At 38.6% G+C, this 27436-nt stretch overlaps 2 protein-coding genes across 4 annotated transcripts; one reads left to right on the top strand and one right to left on the bottom strand.

Moving 5' to 3' along the window:
• Positions 1-19128: 19128 nt before the first annotated feature.
• Positions 19129-22094, top strand: LOC107828195 (VAN3-binding protein-like). Of its 2 annotated transcripts, none has more exons than XM_016655467.2 (8): positions 19129-19628; positions 19757-19822; positions 20372-20440; positions 20511-20883; positions 20997-21161; positions 21241-21290; positions 21495-21552; positions 21643-22094. In XM_016655467.2, the coding sequence occupies exons 1-8, from the start codon at positions 19347-19349 to the stop codon at positions 21834-21836; spliced, it is 1257 nt and encodes a 418-aa protein (XP_016510953.2). In that variant the 5' UTR covers positions 19129-19346; the 3' UTR covers positions 21837-22094. The 2 variants fall into 2 exon arrangements, with proteins under 2 accessions (XP_016510953.2, XP_016510952.2); XM_016655466.2 differs by having other exon boundaries at positions 21492-21552.
• Positions 21252-27178, bottom strand: LOC107828196 (lactoylglutathione lyase GLX1). 2 transcript variants are annotated; one of them, XM_016655468.2, is made up of 10 exons: positions 26975-27178; positions 25133-25337; positions 24921-25045; positions 24755-24819; positions 24196-24402; positions 24026-24073; positions 23318-23425; positions 22994-23134; positions 21576-22148; positions 21252-21448 (listed from the first exon to the last, which is right to left on the bottom strand). In XM_016655468.2, exons 1-9 carry the CDS (start codon positions 27120-27122, stop codon positions 22107-22109), a joined length of 1089 nt encoding a protein of 362 aa, XP_016510954.1. In that variant the 5' UTR covers positions 27123-27178; the 3' UTR covers positions 21252-21448; positions 21576-22106. The 2 variants fall into 2 exon arrangements, with proteins under 2 accessions (XP_016510954.1, XP_075107283.1); XM_075251182.1 differs by lacking the exon at positions 24026-24073.
• Positions 27179-27436: the final 258 nt, after the last annotated feature.

Here is a 27436-nt window from a genome sequence, read left to right as displayed (position 1 = left end):
TGTGTTAGCGTTGTCGGATACTTGTTTATACTTGCAGACCTTTTTAGTATTTTCCGCATCTATGATATTTCAGTCAGATTCTTTAGTAGATTTTCATGTTTTATATTTACCTCTAGCTCATAGTTATACCACATGTTGATCCAGCCATGCAGTTGGTTCGCTCGGTCACATGTAGTCAGGCACCGAGTGCCATGTTACGCCCATACCATGGTTCGGGGCGTGACAGCTTGAGGCCACAATTTAATATACAAATACACAGGTTGTTCATCATTCAGAAGATGGAGTATTCATATCCTTACTTCCTTTATTCAGTTCAGTTATCAGTTATCATTTCAGTGATCAGTTATCATTTTAGTTATCAATTATTAGTTATCAGTTATCATTTCAGTTATCAGTTATCAGTTATCATTTCAGTTTCAGTTTCAACAGTTATCATTTCAGTTATCAATTATCAATTCTCAGTTATCAGCTCAGTATCAATTTCAGCATTTATAGTTCTTTCTTTCAGTTTCTTTACATACCAATGAAATTCAAATATACTGACGTCCCTATTTCTCGGGGCCTACATCTAACGATGCAGGTAATGATTTACACGTTGATGATTCAGAGTGCTAGAATTGTCGTACTAGCTATTTGGTGATCCCTATTTCTTTTGGGGCATTATAGTTACCTTAGAGTCTTCAGTATTTTCAAACAGTCAGTGTTTTCCGTACTTCATTAGAGGCTTCATAGACTAGAGAAATAGTTAGATGGTTAAGGGTATTTGGGAGTAGAGTTTGACTCGTGGTTGGGCTACTCTCTCCTGCACAAGTATTGCCCTGGGCCTTGAGACCCTTGGGAACTTTGAAGTGTCGGGGGATTCAAAGAGGGCTTCAACCTTGAGTGGAACTCTCTCCTTAGCCCTTAATTCATTGACACTCGTAATTCTCCTTGGGTTTAGTGTTTAATGACAATGAAAGATTTTCAATGTCGATCATTTTCTATACATAACTACCACATTAGTATGGCCTTCCTAATGTTTAAATACTATTAGTGACCTTCTTATTATTTTTTCTTGCAAGTTTTCATGTATGAACATGTATAGATCATTATTCTCTAATGACCTTCTCATTCTTTGGCATGTACAATCGTTTGGGCCTGCTGAGTTCTTAAGGAACTCAGGCCCATGTCCAATGCTGCTATATTTTGGAAGTTTGAAGTTAGTTGTTGCCCGACCATGTTATTGTTGGGCCTGCCTCTTTAAGGCCCAATCCTCTATTTTCGACTCCCTTATTAATTACTGTCTCATTACCTTAACCTTACTGCCTTATTGCATTTTTGTTGCGTTCTTGTTGTTTTAACTCACATGTATACAACAATTACATATTGGATTGAATGCTTTAACTCATGCCTTAAATAATGTGAACAACTTAGGCAAGCCTTAAAGAACCCCGGATTAAAAGAATTATTAGCTAGTAAATGATCTTCCATTCTCTAATCATAAGATGTTATACTGATGGGTTTTCAATGTCTTTGCCTTATGTTTTTATGATCTAACAAACTTATTATTAAGAACCATATAGGGAACCTGTCTCACTTGGTACACATTTCAAATGAACGAAGTTCAGTTTGAACTCCAGCTAATGAACTGCTATAAAGAGGAACACGATGGGGACCTGATCCCTTGATGTTCTCTAACAGAAGTACAAGTCAACTATATAGCTGGAACGCAACTGCAGAAAGTGACTGCTTGCAACTGTACTCGCGACAGTGCTGCAGACTGTGCAGCAGTCACTTTCCATTGGGAAGAAGCGTGTACCAAGAATTGACGTCATCCTTGTGATGTCTTTGGTAGTATAACAACATGGTTCAAGGCACAAGATATTCACGTGAGTATTTAGTGATATTCTCTCAAGCATTAAAGTGTTGATCCAACATTGAAGTCACAAGTGTGTCAAGAACAAGAAGACAACTCCACTAAAGGATCAGTTTCATAATGAGTTTATGTGTATCCGTAGTTGAGTTGTAATCTTGTTGTTTGTTCTTCATTGTAACTCCTATCCTGCTTTCTTAGAAGCTGTATTTTAGGAAACCCAAAATCACAAACCTTCTATGTTTGTTTTGTGACTAGAGTTAGTCATAAGTTAAAGTCTTTGTAACTAGTGAGTGACAAAGTAGCTTGTGATAAGTGTATCACGAGTTAGTTGAGTTGAAGTCTTTGTAATAGAGTCATTGCAAAGTGGCTTGTAATATTGTGATTACAAGTTAGTGAAGTTGAAAGCCTACAAGTGTAGGTCGTGGTTTTTGTCCCATTGAGTGGGATTTTTCCACGTAAAAATCCAGTGTCTTTTTTACTTACTGCTTCATTAATATTCTCAATGGAAATGCATAGAGGACCAGGTACTCTATAGTTTGGTGGACTCATATAAACTAACAATTGGTATCAGAGCAGGTTCTTTCTAAAAGGTTAACACCTAGAAAGGATCTCAATGGTTGCTCCACCCAACTTTGAGGAAGGACAATCAACCTACAAACCTCCTAGATTCAATGGTCAGTACTACGGCTGGTGGAAGACTTGTATGCATGATTTTATAATGTCCAAAGGCTCAGAACTATGGGACATCATTTTTGATGGTCCACATGTTCCTATGAAGAAGCTTGGAGAAACTGGACCAATGGTATTGAAAGACAGAAAAGAGTACAGTGATATTGACAGAAAAGCCGTAGAAAAGAACTATCATGCCAAGAAAATCTTGGTATGTGGTATAGAACCTGATGAATACAACAGAGTCTCAACTTGTGATTCTGTCAAAGAAATATGGGAAACATTACAAACCATACACGAAGGAACTACTCAGGTTAAACAGTCCAAGATTGACATGCTCACCACTGAATATGAGCTCTTCAGGATGAAGGATGATGAGTCTATACAAGATATGCACACTAGATTCACATCCATCATAAATGAGCTTCATTCACTTGGAGATGTTATTCCCAGAAACAAGTTTGTAAGGAAAATTCTCAATGTTCTACCTGGTTCTTGGGAGAGTAAGGTGAATGCCATCACTGAAGCTAAAGATCTACGAACTCTAACCATGGATGAGATGATTGGTAATCTGAAGACATACGAGATGAAAAGAAAGAAAGACAATGAAAGGAGAGAGCCAAAAAAGGAAAAGAACCTGGTGCTCAAGGCTAAAAACAGTGACTCAAGTGAAGAAGATAGTAATATGGCCTATCTTACTAAAAGGTTTCAAAATATGGTTCGAAGAAATGGTAGTATACCAAAGAGGGGCAGTTCAAGTAAGGCAAGGAACAATGATCTCTGTCACAGGTACGGAAATCCAAAGCATTTCATCAAAGACTGTCCACTTCTGAAACAGGAGCAATACAAACAAAACCATGACAAAGCAGTAAAAAGGAACCCGGTTCCAAACAAATGATTTAGTCGAAAAAGTGCAACTGACAATATTGTGAAGCAGGCTCTTACTGCTTGGGGAGACTCCTCCAGTGAATCAGAAAATAACTCCATGATGGCAGTGGAAACTGAAGCAACGAAATATGAGTCACTGTTTGCGCTGATGGCTCAGTCTGACGATGATGAAGAAGATGAAAATGATGAGGTAAATTTCAGGGATGTTCAGAGAAATCTGAAATCCTACTCTTCTAAGAAGTTAAGGTCATTAGCAAATGTTCTAATTGATGCATATTATAGCCTTATTAATGATAAGGAGATCTTGACCATAGAACTAGGAGATGCTGAACAATCTAGAGATGATCTGGTGGTCTGTGTAGTGGATCAAAATGAGACCATAGCTAATCTTCAAAAAGAAAAGGAAGTTTTGAATAAAAAAATAAATAGTGTAGAAAATGAGAAAGATGACCTGATGGTAGTGGTTGTTGATTTGAAGGAAACCATAGAAGGCTTTAGCAATGAAAAACACACTCTAGAAGAGAAAATTGCAGCTACTGAGCAAGAGAGGGATGACTTTTTAGTGATAATCACTGACCTAGAGCAAACTATTAAGAGACTCAAATCAGAACTTAGGCCTACAAGTGTTGAGAAAGGGAAATAAGTAGCCAGTGAGTCACACATCAATCTTGAAAAGGAATTGAATAATGTTAAAACTAGTCTATGTGGTGAACTTGAGAAAAATAGGCAGCTTCAAGCTGAACTAAAGAAAGTAAAAATTGATCTTGAAAAATCTCTCAAGTGGACCTGGTCCTCAGATGTTGTCACTGCCATGTACTTCATCAATAGTGGAAACACGCAGGGAATAGGGTTTCAAAAGGAGAAAACTCCTTCCAACCCTCACATCAAGTATGTCACAGTTTCGGATAACTAGCTTTGTACCTACTATAGAACAATGGGCACTACAAAGAAAATTGCCATGCCAAGGTCCAATCTGTTCAAAAACAACAAATCTTTTATTGAAAAAGTGACTACTAAAGAGGGACCAGGTACCGCTCGCAAGAAACGAATATTGCCTGCATGGACTAGAAAAGCTCTTATCCATCCCTCTTCTCATAACAAGGGACCCAAACTAGTTTGGGTTCCTAAATCTAATCCATGGTTTATATGTGCAGGGAACAGTGAGAGGAAGCGGACTACAATGGTTCATGAAAAGTGGATGCTAAAAGCACATGACTAGAAACACCATGGATTGTCTCTCACTGAAAGCCTGCTGGAAAGGGAATGTATCCTGTGTAAATAAAAAAAGAGAAGGGTACATTCTCGGTATTGGAAAAGTTGGAAAGTCTCTGTTACACTCGATTGAGAACGTCTGTTATATGGATTGCCTGAAGTACAGTCTCTTGAGTGTTTCTCAAATCTATGATAAAGGGGGCAAAGTAGAGTTCTTATAAAAAAAATGCACACAATTACCAATCTGGTAACTGGTGAAGTGGTCTTAGTCGCCAAAAGAACAAGAACATCTACTTCGCTGACCTTAAATCCCTACAAGGTGGTGATATGAGCTGCTTGAAGGCAGTTGACAATGATGCAAAACCGTGGCATAAAATATTGAAACATGCAAGGTTCTCACTTCTGAATGAACTGATTCAGAAGAACCTGGTTCGTGGGCTGCCAAATCCAAGATCCACCTGGACACTGTTTGTTAGAGTAAAGAAAGAGACTTTTGAGGTATTTGCGACACTTGTCAGGAAGATCCAAGTGAAGATGGAACTGAAGGAAGCACGTATCAGATCTAACCACGGGATAGAATATGTCAACGCCAAAATTTGATGAGTCTTGTAATGAAAAATGGGATCACTCACAACTTCTCAGTACCAAGGACTCCACAGCTAAATGGCATTGTTGAAAGGAAGAACAGAACTCTGGAAGACATTGAATGGACAATGCTCATCGACAGGGGAATTGCCAAAGAATTTTGGGCAGAAGCAACAAACACTACTTACTACTTGGTGAACAGGTATATGATCAGGTCCCTCCTAAACAAAATCCCCCAAGAGCTACTCAACGGAAAAGAACCGAAGATAACTCATCTAAGAATCTTTGGATGCAAATGCTATGATCTCAACAACGGAAAGGACCAGCTTAGGAAGTCTATTGCAAAAAGTGATGAAGGAATCCTTAAGATATATTCCTCTTAAAGCAAAAGTCTACAAAGTCTGCAACAAAAGAGCACAATGTGTTGAAGAAAGTGGTCATGATCTATTCAACAAGACTCCTTCTTCTAACAAGGGAGGAATAGTAACGATCAAGATAATGAACCTCTTTTGGTTCCTGGGAAATATCTGATGTTTCAAATGGTAAAGGTAATATGATAAGTCAGATGAAGGAGACAGGTAAAGACAATGCAACATCTTCTTTCACTTCTCAAGAGGAACCTGGTACTTCAATTATTATCAACTGAAGCTGAAGGAAGAGTTAGAGATATAGTGCAAGAGACTCCACAAGTAGCAGAACAAGGAGTGTAGGGAAATTCACTTAATTTACTCAGTTCTCCTACTAATCAAAATTTCAGCTCCCATGAGGAAATGCATCATTCTGAAGGAAACAAAGCTATCTGGTGGTCAAGAAGAGCACATCTGGAATGATTCATTCTATTGGATCATCTCATGGGGTATGAGGAAATACAACCCAGTGGTTCTCTCAAATAGCTGAAGCAGACGCTCTTAACATGGAAAAAAACCTGGTCCAGCAAGAGGACCAAACTCGTTAACGCCAGATATATTTGTCTCAGAAATAATAATAAAAAGAGGCCTATTTGTATGAGATTTTGTTGCACAAGAACATAAAATTGTAGATATATTCTCCAAAGGCATTGAGCGAGGAACATTTTGAAAGAAACAGGGTAAAGCTGGGGCTGTTGAAGCTTAATTGAGAACCTGATACCTCATTAATTGGCTATGAAAAATCTTCTTCAGGTAAAACTAGCTAAAATGTTTTCTGGCCAAGCCTAACTCACATCGATACCGTTGCAGGTAAACACACATGACGATCATAAAATTTAAAGGTACAATGATGAACTGCGAAAGAAGAGCTGCTAAAATCTTTTCCAAAAAAAACGTTCGGGCATCAGGTTCCTGTACCATAGGTTAGTAGCAATGTTTTGTTTTGCATGCTTTCTCAAAAAGGTTAACAAAATTAATTCAACTGCCACATCATCCGACTTTTCAAAGTCTACATGTCATGTCTTGTCTTTCAAATCCCTTCACCTCCTCTGCACGATAAACGTTTTCCTACAAACCTACTGCCATTTTCAAGACTCTTTAGAACCCATTTCTCTCTCTTCTCATCATTACACCTTCTTCCCATAAAACTCTCTTTATCCCTCACAGCAAGTCATGAACCTTCATATCTTTTATATCTCTGTGATTTTCTCTTCACTTCTCCTTCACTCAACTTTCCTACCAAATCCTCCTATAATGGCAATCGAATGATCGCTTCCTTTTTCCACCATTATCACCACTCCCACTTCCCTATCATCCTTAAAGCCATCTCCAAAAATTCACTCTTCCACTCTTTCCAATGCTACTGCACCCACACCTGTTTCCTCCTCATTTTCTATTGTTTTTCCTTTTCTTTCAAAGTCTCCCTTCCATGTGTTGAAAATCCCATGTCTCCTCATTCCTCTGATCTCACCAAAGAACACTCAGGAAGTGTTACCTCTCAGGTTTCAGAGGTCTTTGAGGATGATCCTGATCAGTATCTGAACTCCTACATTTTGGACTCAGTGGCTCTCATAGAATTAGCAAAAAAGGAAGCATCACATAATATCATGGCTATCACTGCTGAGAGTCTGTTGAATGAAGGAGCCTATCTCTTGTCTGAGTATTCGGTGGAAAAAACTCCATTCCTAGGCGATGAAAGAACCATGATACTCTTCGATTCTTTAATCCATGAAATTGTCCCAAAAAAACCTGCTGGAAGACCTGATTTTCTTCCAGATAAATCCACTTCGGAACCTCTTGATTATCCTAAGTCCTCAGAATCCTCTTCCAAGTCACCCTCTATCAAGTTGCAGCAGAAAGAGGGCTTTGAGTCTACCTTGCAGAAAAGTAAGAGGAGTGTCAAGACAAGGAAGAAGAGGTTGATGAAACAAGGGGAATTTGTGACTGACAAAAGCATTCCAGTGGGTGAGGTTGACAAACATGTTCTAAAGGAACTCATTTCCTTATTAGAACGATCTATAAAAATCCAGAAGTATGTGGATGAATCTTCAGATAAAGCTACTGAAAACAAAGTGGAACATCCGTGAAGGGTAGTAGTAAGTCTAAGAAGAGTATAGTTGAGGAAGCTATGTTTGAAGGAGATAATGTGGGGCTTGTAAATTGGAAAGGGAAGTCTGTTGAAGGATCTAGAAAACAAAAACGGGAAACTTTAGGGGAACCTGGTTCTCTGAAGACCATACCTAGTGACAGTGGTCTTTGACAGGAGACATTGAGCACTCAGAAAGTCTTGTGGGCTCGTATGTTTGATCCGGCAATTTCAGAGATGGCAGGTATGAGGCAAATTCCAAAGATAGTGGAATTTCAGCAATGGGAGCACCTGTTTCAAGAGAACGTGCCTACAATGTATGAAGATGCGGTAAAAAATTTCTACACAACTCTCTTTACTATTGAGGGGGATCATATCTTTGTGCTAGTAAAAATGGAGTAGACATTATACTTGACACTTCAGCATTGGGGAAGGTTCTCTAAATTCTATGTGAAGGAATGTCCTCAGTCAAAGGTATCTGTGGTGCCAACTTTAGGAGAGCTATTATGAAAGAGCAAGTTATTCAGCAACGGGAACAGGTGCATAAGAAAGTACTACTTCCTGAGTATCAGCTTCTCTTTGAGCTAGTTAATAAGGTGTTTTTACCTCGTTCTGAGAGGCGGTCTATTGCTACAAAGTCTGATCTGGTCTTAATTGAGTCTCTTGATGAGTTTGTCCCGATCAATCTGCCAGCAATCATGATAGATCATATGCAAAAGGTGGCAAAATTTAAAGGTGGGAATCATGGGCTTCCATATGGCTTTATCCTTACTCAAATGTTTAAGTTTTACAAGGTTCCTTTGTGTAATCCCAAAGTGGGCACACGCAAGCAAACCTTCTCTAAAACCACTCTGGAAGAATGTGAGTGCGTAGAAAAGGTTGGTGGAAGCATCTCGACCATTTCTCAGTTGATCAATGCTCAAAATGTTGTTTTTGAAGAGATCAAAAGGTTGAGGGCTCAGAATGCCATACTAGAAACTTAGCTCAGTCAAGCGGTTAAAGGACTCGGTTCCGTTAATGAAGAAGTTGCTCGCCTGACAATGGAAAATGATAAGCTTCGTGCAAAACTGCTTTAAGAGCAGCTGTCTGCAAATGCCCGACTAGACCTGGTTCTCAAGACCCTTGCTTCTTCTCTCTTCTAGTCTCCCTCTTCTAGTGCCTCTTAGATACCTCCTAGTGACCAGTTGTCTTCTGTTATGATGTTTTGTGGCTGTTGTTTCTATTTTTGTTTGTATTTTTGCTGATGGCATGCTGGATTTCACCATTACTGCTCATGTTTTGCTCATTCCATTGTTCATATCAATGAAACAACTCCTCTTTTTTGCTTGTACAATGTTGTTTTCCTTTGGCTTCTCTTTTCTGTCATGTTGTGTGCACATATATGGCATGAATTGGATGTGTTAAATTTCTTTATGCTATTTGCCTGCTTATGTAGTTTAAATGATGCCAAAATGGGGAAGATAGTGTATAGCATTGTGAAACGGGGGATCAAAAGCAAAAGGTCGGGGGGAACTTGTAAAAAATTGACTCAAAACAGAGGATTTGATTAAGGGAGAATCAAAAGCAAAAGGTCAGGGGGAACTGGTAGTAGTGTATAGTATTGTGAAACGGGGGATCAAAAGCAAAAGGTCAGGGGGAACTTGTGAAGTTCCTGGTACCTCATCTGGTTATTTCTGCTCTAAACAAATACTATCATGCCTAAGCTTGTCATAATCAAAAAGGGGAAATTGATGGGTTTTCAATGTCTTTGCCTTATGTTTCTTATGTTTTGATGATCTAACAAACTTATTGTTAAAACCAGATAGGGAACCTGACTCACTTGGTACACATTTCAAATGAACGAAGTTCAGTCTGAACTCCAGCTAATGAACTGCTACAAAGAGGAACACAACAGGGACCCAATCCCTTGGTGTTCTCTGACAGAAGTACAAGTCAACTATACAGCTGGAATGCAATTGCAGAAAGTAACTGCCTGCAACTGTACACGCGATAGTGCAGCAGTCACTTCCCATTAGGAAGAAGCGTGTACCAATAATTGACATCATCATTGTGATATCTTTGGTAGTATAACAATATGGTGCAAGGCACAAGATATTCACTGGAGCATTTAGTGATATTCTCTCAAGCATTAAAGTGTTGATCCAGCATTGAAGTCACAAGTGTGTCAAGAACAAGAATACAACTCCATTAAAGGATCAGTTTCACAATGAGTCTATGTGTATCCGTAGTTGAGTTGTAATCTTGTTATTTGTTCTTCATTGTAAATCCTATCCTGCTTTCTTAGAAGCTGTATTTTAGGAAACCCAAAATCACAAACCTTCTAAGTTTGTGTTGTGACTAGAGTTAGTCATAAGTTAAAGTTTTTGTGACTAGCGAGTGACAAAGTGGCTTGTGATAAGTGTATCACGAGTAAGTTGAGTTGAAGTCTTTGTAATAGAGTCATTACAAAGTGGCTTGTAATAGTGTGATTACAAGTTAGTGAAGCTGAAAGCCTACAAGTGTAGGTTGTGGCTTTTTTCCCCTTGAGTGGGATTTTTCCACGTAAAAATCTCGTCTCTTTTACTTACTGCTTCATTAGTATTCTCAGTGGAAACGCATAGCGGACCAGGTACTCTATAGTTTGGTGGACTCATATAAACTAATATTTGGTATCAAAGCAGGTTCCTAACTCTTCTTAAATATTTTGAAGCCCAAAAGCTTGGCAAGAGACGACGACCCCTCTTTCAAAAGGAAACCAGAATTGAATTGCAAGTTTGACCTTCTAAAAGGAAACCAACTCTTTGAAAACCAAGGTGATGTCGCCCAAACATAGATTTTCAAACAATCTCTTCAAATATTTAAGAAGTCAAGATATATCTTAAGCTTACTTTTATAACATTTTCATCTTATTACAGTAACATGAACTTTTCATGCTTTAGGAATAAAGTGTTTTAACTTAGCTCTTCTTTCATATGCTTTCCTAACTACAAACATCACACATATTTTCAAGCATATATACACTGATGTTATTTTTCTAAGACTCCTCTATAAATCCATGCCCTCTTTAAACTACACTTCCTTTGTAAGTACTATGCCCTAATATATAGCAAGTCGTACCATCTTTTAAAATCAGTTAAGCATAATACAAACAATTATTCCTAAATCTAGTCTAAGTCCTAAGGAGCTACCTCAGGTAGATTTTAAGAGGTGCCTAACAACTTTCCCTTAGAAAAACAAGAACCCTTACCCATAATCTCATCAGTTAGCAGACTAATAAAGAATACGACTTTAGTAATTATATAGGTACCCTATTATATATTTAAATATTAGGTGACGACTATCTTTCATCAACAACAGAGAAATCACAAGTTGAGTCTTGTTTTGACTAGTGCAAAATAGGGTGCAACACACGTGCTTTCAGACCTAATAGTCACATTCACCCCTGGCCGAGTACTTACTTAATTTAGTCCGTAATGTAACCGAATTATAAAAGGAATTAAGTTCGTACCTTAGCAGTTATACCACTTTAAGTGTGTCACGTTCTAGTTGTTCAGAAGTTGTACGTCGTTTCCCGGTTCGAGTTTATACGATCCTTTGTCGGTTATTCCAATGAATATATATGGTCATTCCCAATTCGGGCCCAGTTTCCCTCTGTTTAGGTTCCTGGTATGTGGTGTTACCTTTCTCAGTACTAAGTCCCTAACTTGAAAATGTCATAAGTTATCTCTCTGGTTATAATACCTCCCTACTTTTTGCTTTTGGGCGGCCAACCGAACAAGGGAAACTTCCTGCCTTTCATCCAATAATTCCAGGCTCATGACGATGCCTCGCCATTCGATACTTCGGTAGCATACTGGAACCTGAGGCTCAGTTCCCCTACCTCAACTGGTATTAAAGCTTTCGCTCCATAGACTAGAGAAAATGGGGTCTCCCCAGTACTCGACTTCGAAGTCGTACGGTACGCCTATAGGACTTCGGGCAAGATTTCCTTCCACTTTCCTTTTGAATTGGTTAATCTCTTTTTTAGGTTTTGGAGTATAGTTTTGTTCGTCGATTTTGGATGCCCGTTCCCACTAGGTTTGTAGGGCGTTGATAATATCTTCTTGACATTGTGGTCTTCGAAAAACTTACTTACCCTGCTATCGACAAATTGCTTTTCATTGTCGAAAATGATCTCGGTCGATATCCTAAAATCGACATATTATGTGATCCCAGATGAAGTCAATGACTTCTTTCTCTCAGACCTTCTCGAATGCCTGAGCCTCGACCCATTTGGAAAAATAGTCGGTCATGAATAATATGTATTGGAACTTACCAAGTGCCCATAGCAGGGGACCAGCGATATCCATTCCCCACTTCATAAACTGCCATGGTGACAGGATAGGGTGGAGCATATTTCCTCGTTGATGAATCATTACGGCATGTCTTTGTCACTCCTCGCATTTCCGCACAAAGTCTTTCACATCCTTCTCCATTTCATTCCAGTAGTAGCCAGTTCTGATTAGCTTCCAAACCAAATATTTTGCCCCTGAATAGTTCCTGCATGTGCCCTCGTGAACTTCTCTGATGGTGTATTCAGTCTCTCCCGGACCTAAACATATGGCCAGTGAGCCGAAGAAAGATCTTCAAAACAATGTTCCTCCGACTAAACTAAATCTGGCAGTTTTGGTGCATAGGGCTCTCTATTCCTTGGGATCCGATGGTAAGTTTCCTATCTTCAGGTAGTCTATATATTTGTTTCTCCAATCCCAAGTCAAACTTGTCTAGTTTACTTTGGCATAACCTTCTTCTACTATCGAGTTCATCAGTTGCACCACTATCCCCGATCTGAATTCGTCGAAGTCGATAGGCGACCCCAAGTTGGCCAGTGCATCGGCCTCACTATTTTGATCCCGAGGTACATGCTGCAAAGTTCATTCCTTGAATTGTTGTAGGGTTACCTGTAATTTGTCCAAGTACCTCCGCTTCACTTCGAACATTTCATTGACTTGATTTATGACAAAGAGAGAGTCACATTTAGCTTCAATCACTTCAGCCCCGAGGCTCTTAGCCAGTTCAAACCTGCAATCATGACCTTATACTTAACTTCATTGTTAGTAAATTTTGCGGTTCTAATAGACTGTCTAATTATGCTACCCACAGGCAGTTTTAGTATGATACTGGGCCCGGACCCTTTCATGTTGGATGCACTATTCATGAATAGGGTCTAGATCCCCGAGTTAGTCCCCTAGGTGAGCAGCAATTCCCTTTCGACCTTGGGTATCAAGGCCGGCATAAAGTCGGCCACGAAGTCTGCCAAAATGTGAGATTTTATGGAAGTTCGGGGTCAGTACTTGATATCGTATCTTCTAATCTCCACGGCCCATTTGGCCAGAAGGCTCGCGAGCTCGGGCTTGTGCATGATACTCCTCAGCGGGTAAGAGGTTACGACATATATGGGGTGGCATTGAAAGTAAGGTTTCGGTTTCTTGGAAGCACTTAGTAAGGCGAGTGCTAACTTTTCTAGGTAAGGATACCTTGTTTCGGAATCGCCCAGGGTTCTATTAACATAATAAATAGGGAATTAAGTACCTTTTACCTCCCAGACTAAGACACAACTTACCGCCACCTCGGAGACTGCCAAGTAGAGATATAGTTGTTCATCTGCCTTTGGAGTGTGCAACACATGGGGGCTCGACAGGTATCACTTGAGTTCCTCCAAAGCATACTGGCATTCCGGGGTCCAAAAAAAAATTCTTCTTTTTCAATAGTGAGAAGAACTTATGGCTCTTTCTGACGACCTCGTGATGAACCAGACCAATACGGCTATATGCCTAGTCAGTCTTTGAACCGCCTTGACGTTATCTACTATAGTGATTTCCTCTATGGACTTTATTTTGTCGGTGTTGAACTCTATCCCCCGATTAGGCACCATAAACCCGAGGAACTTGCTGGAACAGACACCAAATGCATATTTCTCCGGGTTTAGCTTCATGTTATATCTCTTTAGTATGCCGAAGGTTTCATGTAAATGTCTCAAATGGTCCTCTGCTCGCAGGGACTTGACCAGCATATCGTCAATATAATCTTCCATTGATTTCCCTATTTGTTCTTCGAAAATCCGATTTACTAAGCGTTGGTATGTGGCACCAACATTCTTTAATCCGAACGGCATTATGTTATAGTAGTAGGTGCCAAGTTTTATTGTGAAAGAAGTCTTTCCTTGATTGTCCTGGTCCATCCAAATTTGGTTGTACCCCGAGTAGGCACCGAGAAAACTGAATATCTCGTGCCCGGCCATCGCATCGATCATTCGATCGATGTTAGGCAAAGAGAAAGAATCCTTCGGGCATGCTTTGTTTAGATCTTTATAATCCACACACATCCTTAGTTTATTTCCTTTTTTAAGTACTACCACTACATTAGCTAACCAACTCGGGTATTTAACCTCCCGGATGAATCCTATTTTTAGAAGTTTAGATACCTCATCCTTGATGAACGCGTGTTTGATCTCGGACTCTAGCCTTCTCTTCTGCTTAACCGGATGGAACTTCGGGTCCAAACTCAGCCTGTAAGTGGTTACCTTCGGTGGGATCCCTGTCATATCTAAATGGGACTAAGCAAAATAGCCGATATTAGATTTAAGAAAATTAATAAGTTTTTTACTGAGCTCGGGGTTTAACCCTGTGCCCAGGTATACCTTTCGATCCGATAAGTGCTTGAATAACATGTTCCAACTTCTCGACCATTGATTTGGTGGCGTCAGTGTCATCAGGAGCAATGGATGATCTCGGGATTCCGTATTCGTCCTCATCATCTACCCTCTGGTCTTCATGCCTCTTCGGTTTGGCTGAGGTCTGTACCAGTGATTGCTATTTAATCTCTTTTTTTTGGCTGGTTCCGTGCTCCTCGATGTTGAAACTGCGGGCACGGGGATAACTTCATCATTAACAAACATTTCCTTCGTGGCCAGCTGCTCTCCATAGACCGTTTTGACTCCCCCCTCCTCCCGTTATGGGAAATTTCAGCGACTGGTGTAAAGTCGAAGGTACCGCCCTCATTTTATGGATCCATGGCCTTCCGAATAAAGCGTTGTACCTCATATCCCCTTCGATCACATGGAACTTCGTTTCTTGGATCATACCTGAAGTGTTTACCGACAAAGTTATCTCTTCTTTTGTGGTCTCACACGCTATGTTGAATCCATTCAATACCCGGACTGCCGGTATAATTTGATCCTTTAAACCTAATTGCTTTACGACCCTCGATCTGATAATATTGGCCGAGATATGACCGTGAGTGCCGTGATACTTACACATCAAGTTAGGATCTCGCTAGGCCAGGTCGGACTGCAATGGTCGAGGTCACTTTGTATCTTTGATGCACCCTATGGCCGGCACGATGCGTGCATCATCCACGTTGAAGTTATATTCTAATAATCTTGGTGCCTCCCTACTCCCGAGTGACATGTCAAATCCGTTCTTGCTCATCAATCTTCGGCCACTAGGACCTCTATCATTTCTCCTTTCGTCACTTACTAAGTGACGCCCATATCCGTTTTCCCTTTGATATGAGATGTACAGTTGATACTGATCTCGGACAGGTCTTGGATCCTGATCAATGGCTCTCTTAGACCTATCATCGGTCTTGATGGGATAAACATATCCAGAAGGGGCCCCGAGTTGGTCGTCCTCGACCCTGATCTTCAACTGGTATCAATTATGGACGTCGGTCTAGGTTACCACCGGGTACTTCACCAAATTTTGTTTTAGCTGTTGAGAGGCCACGAAACTTCGGGGGTTGAAACCCTGAGTGAATGCCTGAATGGACCAATCGTCTGCAATTGGTGGCAAGTCCATCCGCTTCATTTGGAATTTTGATACGAACACCCTCAGCATCTCGTTATCCTTTTGCTTAACCTTGAAAAAATTTGACTTTCTGGTCTCGACCTTGATGGCTCTGACATGGGCCTTTTACGAAAGAATCTGCAAGCATCAAACGAGTCAATGAAATTTGGAGGCAAGTTGCGATACCATATTATTGTTCCCTTGGACAAAGTTTCCCCAAACTTTTTCAGCAACACCAACTCGATTTCGTCATCTTCCAAATCGTTCCCTTTAATCGCGCATGTATAGGAGGTTACATGCTCATTTGGATCTGTGGTCCCATTATATTTGGGAATATTGAGAATCGAAACCTCTTCGGGATAGGCTTCGGTGCCGCGCTTGGAAGGAAGGGCTTCTGGATAAATTTTTTGGAGTCCAGTCCCTTCAATATCGGGGGTGCTCCTGGGATCTGATCGACCCTAGAGTTGTATGTTTCCTCCTTTTTTTCGTTGGCCTCAATCTTTTTCTCACCTGAATTCACCCATTTTGTCAATGCTTCGAGCATCTTCATTACCTCTGAAGTTACCCCGGGCTCGACTTCACCCTATCTCTTAGTAGTTTGTTCATCTCTTCGAATGTTTTCTCGGGATTGTTCAGGCTCGACCGTATTGGGGGTGTGGCTTTGATTCTGTAGCTGTGTTATTGTCGTTTGTTGAGCGTGCAACATTTTCAAAAATTATTCGTAGGCTCACCCTATCACCTTCACCTTCGGGCGTTTCTCAAGCTATTGGCCGGGGTGCCCTACGAACACTATTTTCGGGATCAGTTGGCAAATTGATGTTGATTGCCACCTGTGAGTTAGCATCAATCGGGTCGCCGACTGGGACACCGTTGGGATCAACAGAAAGCACATCATTACTGGGTACCACATTATTATTTTCGTCATGATGGCCTGACTAGCGTCAACGTTCAAGTGAGCAGACTGAGAGTTTGACATTTTTAGGCTGACCTAGAATTAAGATTTCAAAGAACAAGCGTAAAATAGGGTGTGTTATGGATATTCGTACCAAATTACCACGATTATCCTTAGCCCCACGGTGGGTGCCAAACTGTTTATCCCAAAAATGAGTAACAATTAAATTTGAACGTGGTTTAAAGGATAGGTGATTTAATTCAATACGAATTAATAAGAATAACAAATAGATGAATTAAAGACAAAATAAATAATCAAACCAATTGCAATATGATGACCAATCTTGTTCTGATTAGACATGGAGTTCGTCCTCAATCGGACCCTCGGTACATGCTTGATCATGAGTAAAGGATAGAACAAACAAGTAATGCCCTGAACAGTAGCTAGAGGACAAAAGAAAACTTTGTATTGCCTTCAATTGTGTGTTACAATGTGTTAGAAAAGAAAAAAAAAATTCTCTTTATGCAATAGAAAAATTTCAACTCTAATACGAGTCTAAAAAGGTAAAAATTTGGTTTTCCCGACAATTGTTGATCCATGATTGATACCGACGAGATTCACGCCGTAAAATTTGGTTGAGGGCGAATACTATGGCCCCCTATCCGTCACGCATAACCGTCTTCCTCGTCGAACCATATTTGATCCGGGTACATTGCTTTGTCATGTCTGATCCCAGATACATCGTTTGCTTTTTCCTGTCTTTGTATGAGGAGTTCTCGAGGTCAAGAAGTCATACTCGGTCCATGCTTCTCCTTCGTTCTTTCGGGTGAACCGCTTCCGCCCCTTGTCCACAGCAAGTACCCTCTATGGATAAAAGTATATTCGTTATAAAGAGTTAAGAGAACCTTTTTTGCTACAGCCAAATTAACTAGACTAGAAGATCAAAGGCAATTTGTTTCTTAATAATCACCAAAAGCTCTTACTTCCACTCATGCAGTATGGCTATTAAACCAACATTTCCAATTTTAGGTGATCTCAAAAGCAAATGGCTCTTCCTAAATTTCTGATAAAGTGATAATGAAGGAGGAATTGGGACCTTCAAAGGACTTAGTGCTCCATTAGCTATCTCTAAAGACATGATTAGACACATAGCAATGATTAAAGGGTCAATTAAAGAGAGATGCTTCTCTCTTTCTTCTACTTTGTTGATTGCATTGGAGTCATAAAACCCCATTTTTAACATAGATTCTTACTATCTATTTTCTTTATCTCATCTTTCTTCCGTGCGGGAAAGCGGGTGTTTAATCATCATTGCTTTTGGATGCTTTTGCTAATGCTTAGATAACCAACCATAAGAAGTGTTATATTTCCCGAGTTAGCGAGCTATGTCAAGAGCCGTCAAGTCTGATCTAGCTGTAAGAACGCAACGCATAATATATATGATTTAATATACGCAATAAATTCAAACTCTGCCGCAAACAAAAGTCTAATATTTAAATGGAGAAGGGTGCAAAAGCGAGCTAATTATCTACCGAGTTTCATAGCATGCACTATTAACCTCGGGGGTGCTTATGTTATAAAAGTAGTGTGCCCCAATTTTTAGTGAAAGGTTACTATACAAAGTATGAGAAAGCATGAATAAAGGATGGTAAAAGCTTACCCGCATCATGAGTCTATGCAAAATATGTCTTTCATCCACACATTTATCACTTAGCATGATTAAGTTCTACGTCTTCTCACTTTAATTTTTAATTGCTAAGGTTAAATTTCTTAATGTGGTGTAAATACTGTCCTAGGCTGCAGAAAAGCTATTGTACCTTAACACATTTTTTTCTTTTGACTGCAAAAGACAATACCTTCCCCAACAAAAAGTGGTCCACAACTGAATTATGAGCAAAGGTGCTCATGTTTTCTTTTATTTCGTCTCCCCCAACCTCACCGAGACAACAAAGAAAAATTGAATAATCAAATGATAATAATGGAAAGTATCATTTAAATTACTGCGATATGGAAAGTAGTTAAATCAGCTGGTTAACATGCCGCTTAGCGCTTGTTTCATGTCAAAATAATTTATTTTGACATATTAAAGGATACATCACAGTTAATTGATTAAAGTAAAATCATTTTGTGTGAAGTACTATTTGGTTATTTAATCTTAAAATTCTTATATGTCGTAACAAGATGCCAACGATTCCTACTAGTGGTTGCATTTTTCATTTTCACAGTTGCTGGAAAACCAAAAGAAAGGAAAAGAAAACCACTTTGAATGTCATAACTCATAAGAAATTCATTCCAACTTTACTTCACCATTCGGCATAAAATTATAAGAAAAGTAAATGCCCTTTGATCATCTAGTGCCGCACGCCATAGATTACAACAGCTTTTTGAACTTCAAAAATAATATTATAACTGTGAAACACACATTTATATAAGTGTATATGTATCATCTTCTGCTTGTAGTTTTTATTGCAGCTCTGAGAATATATGCATGTAATGGAGGGTCCCTATTTTTTAATATTCATGATGAAGCCCGCCGTTCAAGAACTAATCTTTTTAACCCTTTATTATGTATAAAGAAGAAATAAGGGTAGAAAGACAAAAGGAAGATGGAAATAAAGTTTTAAGTAAACTTTTAAAACTGGGACCTTCCAATGTTAGAATAGAGTCTTCCACTTCATTCCTTCTTTTTGAATTTTTAAGATTTCAAGAGACTTTTCAATTTATTACTCATAGTACTCATGAGTCACTGAGTCATACACTGTTATATATAGCACTGTTTCCTTCCTCTTTTTCCATTGTGCTCCCCCTTGCGTACTATGTTAACTTTCTTTGGTATCAACAGATAGATATAGGCAAAAGTAAATGTTACTGAAGTTAAAAAAATTCAAAAGTTTCAAGTAGAACCAAGTTTTTACTAGTTAGTAACTCACTGATCTTCTCCTTTTCAATGGTTGTAATGGAGACAGTGAGCTCTTGTGGTGTTAAATGCAAGTCAAATAAGTTGGAAGGGATCAATGAAGACAGTGCAGCAAGTTGGCAACCATTGGCATGTCCTCCGCCAGAAACTCCTACTGAGTCTATGGAGTTCCTTGCAAGATCATGGAGTCTGTCAGCTATGGAACTCTCTAAAGCGCTTTCTCACACAAAACCAACATGTTGTCTAGACGAGAAGATGTCATTCTCTTCGTTGCAAAGTCAACTTGGAAAAACATCGATTATGAAGGAAACTGTAAGCCTCTCATCGTTAAAGCGTGTGTTTTTGTTCATTTACTTCTGTATAGGGAACAAATCCAGTTATGGAAATGCTTTACATTCATTTATTGATTACAAGTTTCTCTTGTTGTCTTTACATTGCAGCAAGAACAACCACCATCTAACTCAGATAGCCCTCCAGTTTCTCCAAGGGGAAGTGACAATACAAAGGTAAACCAAAGAGAGAAGCAAGAGGGGATGGGGGTTCCTATCTATTCTTGCACATGCTTGCATGCAACTAAATCTTTTGGATATACACATCCTTCTTTGAAATTATACAAGGATAACTACACTATTATACTTCATAAAACAATTTATCATGTTCCCTTATTCGTATTTCTCAAGAGCACAAAGGCATGTAAGGGTAGTAACTAGTAAAGTGTATGAAATGCACATGCTCTAAAAGAAAGAGGAAACTGACTGTCCTATGAAAACCTGCACTTGAAGAGTTGAATTAAAGTTAGGCTAGAGGATTAACAGTAGTGGTGTACCGTTTTTGCTGAATTATATTGAACACAGACTAGGCACTACAACAATGAATCCTGCATTTGGTCGAAAGGGTAACCATGAAGTCATCATCGTTTTGTGAATCTAATTAAGTACATGGACTCCAGGTTGATGGAATTAAACTTTCTTTCTTGGTCCTAAAATTACCCTCAACTCTCTCAGTTTTTCACTTTGAATAACCATAATCAGAACTAACTGTATTGATGTGTGCAGGAATTGTTTTTACTACATCAGGCACTCAATCCAGATTTCCTCTCTAGTCAACATTTGATGAAAGCTGGGGTATACATTTATTTTGGAAATATTTTACTAATGCATCTGAACCCTCATGACCAAAACTGGCATAATGCAGCTCTACAGGACCGTGATGCGTGGTAAGACAATGGGTAGATGGCTGAAAGATCAAAAGGAAAAGAAAAAACAAGAGCTTAGAACTCACAGTGCCCAAGTGCACGCAGCAATTTCCGTAGCAGGGGTTGCAGCTGCTGTGGCTGCTCTTGCAACTGCATCAGTAACTTCTCCAGAGAAGTCCAAAACCCAACACAAAGCATCTTCAAAGATGTCAACTGCAATTGCATCTGCGGCAGCTTTAGTTGCATCCCATTGTATTGAAATTGCAGAGGACATGGGTGCTGAACAGGATCAAATCTTATCGGTTGTAAACTCAGCTATTAATGCGAGAACTAGTGGAGACATCATGACCTTAACTGCTGGAGCTGCTACAGGTATCAATCCAACTGGTCAACCATTTATAGAGATGCAAACAATTATTGTCAACTGTTTCATACTATAAAGAAACTGTAACACTAATCTATCTCATCGGCATTCACCGTTACAGCATTGAGAGGTGCTGCGACTCTAAGGGCGAGGCTACAGAAAGGAAATGGAGCTGCAGCTGTTGTTCTAGCTGACGAGCGTGTCGAAGGTAACAAAGAATCAACTGTTACAGCAGCTCTGAGCTATGTTGCCAAAGGGGGAGAACTACTCAAACGTACAAGAAAAGGTACTATGGATTGAGGAACTACACTTACCTTGCAAGATATACTGCAGTTATTTTGTCAATAATTTTTCTGTTCATGCAGGAGATCTCCACTGGAAACAAGTCTCTTTCAGCATAAATTCTGATTGGCAGGTAATATATGAGAGTACTATTAAACAACTACTGAGTTTCAGATCAATATGTAATGTAAAATCTGCTCAGTGTACATTCTAAAATCCTCGAATAAGCTGTTAGATGGAAAGCAACAAAGTTTACTTGTGCAGCTCACATGGTTGTTATCTCATGCCACCCTATATCATCATAACAAAATAAGAGAATATGAATCTTTGGTAGCAGGTCATAGCTAAAATGAAAAGCAAGCACATGGCAGGAACATTCACAAAGAAAAAGAAATGTAAGCCAAAAGAAAACACTCACTTTAGTATCAAATTGTCTCTGTCTTCCTTTACACTTTCATCTAAATTGGTGGTTGTTGAATGCACAGGTGAGGTCTCTGGAGTCTATTGTGACATAGCAGCATGGCATGGACGAGACGAGGAAGGTGATGAGCAGAAGTGCTATTTCGGGATACAAACTGCAGACAGGATGATTGAATTCGAATGCAGAAACAAAGGAGAGAAACAAATGTGGGTGGATGGGATTCAACAAATGTTGTGCTGCCGCATGACCATGACATGACTTTGGATGAACATTTCAAAAGAGAACCGATGTAGTAGCTTTTAGTGTGACTTTCAAACTCTAAAATAAGACATCCAACCAGAGAAGTAATGGATTTATTTCAGCTGTTACATCTATATATAGGGATAGATTACATATTAAAAAATGGCACTGATCTATCCTTGGTTAATGCTGCAATAGATGATCTGAATGATATCACTGGACAAATTGTGAAAACTTCTTCAGAAGCCTAGTGCAGAATTGAGATGTTTGAGGTGATACTGTATATGTTCACTCTAATTCCTTCATAAAATCAGCATTATCAACAAAAACCTGCAAGATGAAAAAATTAAATAACTAAAGATGGAAAGCATATAAAGAAAAAAAAAAGTATCCTTCCTATTCTGATACCTATCACAAGTGGAAAAAATTGGTGCTCTAACTGTAGCTGAACATTTTGTTCCCACTCAGATGCCTGGTTTGAATTAGTCTTCCCTAACTAGATTCCACATGACATCATTTCACAAGCCAGAAACCTTACATCAATCACCAACCTTATAGTGGTGTATGCTTTTGCCATTTACGGATACGTCCTGTGTCTCAATTGAACAGACCTAGGTATTATCCAATAGACCAACATACTTCAGCTTTACGATTGCAGAAATAATGTTTTAGCTTAAATTTGGAGTCCAATCCAAAAATAACATTATTTTTTCCTAAATTCAATAGGTGCTGACATACAGTGATTCTATACCAAAAACTTAGTTGGTCAAATTAACATATGAATTTAGCCAATAGAGTGTCATCATCTTTTCACATATTGAAGAAAATGATGTCTCTACTGCAGATTTGATACATCATCTTTTTCTCTCTCAGCTAGTGCAAGGTTAGCAGTGACTAAGCGATTGTTTATTTACGTGGTCCTGGCCAATGTAGTGAGGGTCAGTGAAGAGAAGTTTTCAGTGATTGATCTTTTTATAACTTTTGTTCTGTCCTCTCTTCAAATAAAGCTAGAAGATAGTCAATGCTAGTGATTTCAAGGTAGATGACTGCCTTCAAATTATATTCCGACACAATAAAGCATGAGATGTCTAAAAACAAGTTTTGGTGCATTGTCTAATGCTGGAAAGGTAACTACTAGGTCATGCCAAAAATAATCATAACTGTTGAAGACTTACTGTCTTCCAACCATCAGGATCAACGCATGCCATGATCTTGGTGTTGATGCCCGGCAATGGTCCAGGTTCAAGTACAATTTCCCCGCCATACAGTTTTATAGCTTCTGCAGTCTTGTATACATCATCTGTTCCTACTGCAATCTGCAAAGATATGGAATGTCTCTTACAAGCTGATTGATATCTACAGATTATCTCAAGTCAGGGAAAGAAACTAAGATCAATTAACTTCAAATGAGTGTGCCAATTTTACACGTCTTAAACAACATACTACAAAGTAATAAGGTCACTTAATTTGTAATAATATATTAGAAAGAATGGCGTTACCTGAGCATAGCCATTTCCTTTATCATAGCTTTTGACACCATAGGTATATGTCAATTCCAGAACTGCATTTTTGTCTTCAGGTCCATAACCCATGACGGCTATTGTGTTCTGAAAACAAGTGTTAATTACTAATAAACAGAAGAGAGACAAAACTATAAATAAGCATTAGGAAATGTCCAAGTAAAAAAAACAATATATAAAGTGCAGGGGGCATTACTTTAATAAAATCTAATGGAGAATATAAGAAGATAGACCATCCTAGTGTAGAGACTCAATCTAGCATGACAGGAATTGTGTACCACCTTGAACTTGAAGTATGTTTGCAAAGCCAATGGAGAGAAAATCAAGAGTAAAAGGAAACCAATGAGGAGTAGTTTTATTAAAGGTGTTGCAGCCATAAATCAAATAAATAAACTTGCCGCTCTCAAATAGCTTAAATTTTTACATGAGGTGGTTCACACAATTAAACATATGAAAGAATTAGAGTACTCAACCAAAAACATAAAACAACGATTAGAGTGACCTTATGATCTTTACAAACACCTTACATTACAAACCCCTTTGGAAGCCCTTTAATAGCCAATGTGAGACAATACATAACTCAGTGCACTTTCCAACAACAAGAAGATTGCATAAGCATACAAACAGGAAAAAGTACAACTATAACCACAATAGAACAATATTTCGCAAAATAACCTATAAACTCACTTTGTTATCAGGATTATCTCTTTTACAAAGAAGCTCCATGCCAAATGCCTTGAAAAATTAATCAGCAATGAGGATTTAGTATTTATTGCAATCTAAGAGGACAAGTATGTAATAAAGCAGTTTAAGTTTTGAAGACCTAGAACTTTCATCTAGCAAATGTTGCAGTTTACCTTCTTATAGAAATTAATGGACTGGTCAAGATCTCCTACACGAAGCATTACTTCACGGAAAGGTTCAGGAGTAGGCCCTCTCTGTAAAAGTTCAAATTTGTAGCCATCAGGATCTTCCACGAGGGCAATTATAGTTCCTCCAACTTTTGATTGGACCAGGTTCCAGGTCCCTCCTTTAGCTTTTACTAAGTCTACCGTTTTAGCAACCTATATGGAAAATTCGAAAATTATGTCCCGGTAAATATATGTGAACTTCTATAAACAATTATAGGAAAAACAAAGACAAAGAATTACTATTAGAAGAGCTTTTCTAAAGGTGTCTAACTGATATGCTGGTACTTTTCATGGCAAGATGTATGAAAGTCACCAGCATGTAATGAGCAGTAGAGTAACTTTTAAAACCAATACCAATCCAACAAGGACAAAGGTAAAAGATAATCAATTCAAAGGCAACTGCACTAAAGACCTCTAAAGCTCGTGATCATAGTTTACTTGATTGCATGACATCAAAGAAGTATAAATTGAACTGATTGAATTTTTCATCTTATGAACAACTTACATCCTCAACTGCAATTCCAAAATGACCAAAACCAGTTCCAATGTCATACTTGTCAACTCCATAGTCTGAAAGCAACAGGGAAGTACAATGACTGCAACATTGTAAAATATAATAGACGACTGCTGAAAAAAGCATAGTGGCAACTGCAAACTATGAGGAGCCTTACTGTAAGTAAGTTCAACGGCGAAATTTGTTTCTTCAGGTCCATAACCAAGAAAAGCATTTGAATAACCCTCCTCTAGTATGTCTCGTTTCCTTAACAGCTTCATTCCCAAGCATTCTGTGTAGAATCTGCATCACAAGACAACTTTGTTACCTAGTTGGGATTTGGGAATATGAAACATAGTACTGAATTCTTCTCTGAAAAAGTAAACATACTTGATTGTCTTGTCCAAATTCCCAACACGATAAACAGCATGGAGCATTCTTCTTTTGTCCTTCTTGATCCACTCTGATGCATTTTCATCACTTAGGGCAATATTTGACTGCGCCAGTTCAGCGTTAGTTCCACTTTCAATCACTTTCCCTTCAGCGTCAATGGATTCAGGTGCTTTTCCATTGAATAGCTGTGATTGAGTGATAGCTGATAACCAATGAACTTTTGTAAGCCATTTACTAATCCACCATTCTTCAGTCTTTTATTTCTATCTATACGAAGTTATGGTTATACATCTAAAATATCAACTGCTCTATAGACCGTTGGTCAGAATTTCTTATACAGAGAGTGTGACAAAGAATTTTGTGTTCATAGTAGGGACAACCTATAGCTCCTACCTTTATTTGGGAATGGTGCTGTCAAAAGGTACAGATAGCGAACTACATTGCACAATAGGCTTTATGTGATCTGCTCTACTAGTTCTCCATATTCATCTGCCACCCCTCACTCGAAATTCTATATAATGTAATTACTAGATGATCAGTTACAGCTAATTAACTTAATTAATCAATTCAATGAAATGAGAAATATTTTCTAATATTCGAAGAATTGAAAGATCATCATGAAATAACTTTTAATCCAAATGAAATTCACAAAGTGTAATCTTAGGCTGATGAGCCCCACATTTTGTAATGGATTGACTACCAATTCAGATACCTAGCTCTCAGCAGAAGACCCTTTCTTGTTCTTCATTCTTTTTTCATTTGGGATTAGAAAATATCCTATGGACTTGGTGAGTTTGCAACACCATTAAGGGCCTGTTTTGAACGTCACCTTGTAATTGGATGTAATTACACAATTTGACATGTTTGTCTGGTCAATTAATTACTTGGTCACTTGAAATTGGGTGTAATTAAAGGGGAGCAACACCCTCCAATTCTTTGGGGGTGGGGGTGGGGGGGTTGGGGGGTGGAGAATTGGTGGAATTACATACACATCTGAAATTCTTTCCTCTTTCATTTTGAACATTTCTGATATATACATGTATTTGTCACACATTCAAAACAAAAGAATAATGTAATCACATTTGTAAACCAAAATGACATTGGAAATTATATTATCACAAACAAATAGGTCATTGTAATTACTATACGGTGTAATTACTTGACTACGTAATTACTACGCTAGTAATTACACATTGGTTTCTGAACAGGCCTTAAAGGTTTTTCAGACAATTCATTATCTGCAGCGTTGAAATTATACTGTTACGTAATCTCTAAATTGAGGACGGTAAAGACTTCACAGAAAGAAAAAAACCAACTTCTGTGTGTAAGTATAGTCGGTCAGTGTCGTGTTTTAGTATGTCAGTGGTACATGTTGTGCTCGTACTATTTTCTAGGACCTTGTCACTGCATTGATTATTGATATTGCTTTTCCAGGTATGTTTTCTGACTCTTCGTTCGCTGGTACTATATTTCTGTTTATGTTGTTGTTACTATTATATTGTCGCATTTCATCTTCTTGTGCCGAGGGTCTATTCGGAAACAACCTCCCTAATCTAGGGTAGTGGTAAGGTCTGCGTATACACTATCCTCCCCAGACCCACTTGTGGGATTATACTGGGTTGTTGTTGTTGTTGTTGTACCCAGCAGTGAAATTTTCCCCCAAATCAATCTCTACAACCTTTTCATGTTTTGCTTAGTTAAGTTTGAATTGCATTTGGATAAGATAAGAATAAAAGGCCATTCTTTTTTCAGTTAGATATCTAATAGTGTAACAAAATCATGAAGGCATAGTGTACACTACTCACAAGATATGAAATAAGAAGAATGAAATGCAAGAACCTGTACTGAGTTGAAATAAAGCAATCCTACGAGATGGACTGTAAGCGCAAGGCACAAAGACACTGCGCCCATTACTTGAAGAAGCACAACAAGGAATAGTGGACTTCAATGGCTGTTGAATTTTAGGAGAAAATATTTGTATAGCCATTTGTTTGGAATCAACACTAACACCTACGTCCTCTGTATCTATCTACTTATCCTGACTTACATATTTGCTGATTTATATCCAAACTTTTAAAATCTGTTATTTTGAAAAGTATATTTTATAAAAGTTTGAAAAAAAGTAATTTTGTTAGGAAGAAGATTGTGTTTGACGGCTTAATGTGAAAAATATTTTTGAACAAAAATTAGTATTTGATCAAGCTGTTTCTAAATTTATTTTTCTTAAAAGTATTTTGGTGAGAAATTATTTTTCGGTTTCTCAAAAAGTTACTTCTTTTTCTACTCAAAATTACTTTGTTC

Source organism: Nicotiana tabacum, chromosome 1 (assembly GCF_000715075.1).
Source record: "Nicotiana tabacum cultivar K326 chromosome 1, ASM71507v2, whole genome shotgun sequence".
Taxonomy (NCBI): Eukaryota; Viridiplantae; Streptophyta; class Magnoliopsida; order Solanales; family Solanaceae; genus Nicotiana; species Nicotiana tabacum.
The sequence above is the reverse complement of the archived record's forward strand: the minus strand, read 5'-3'. Positions and strand labels throughout refer to the sequence as shown.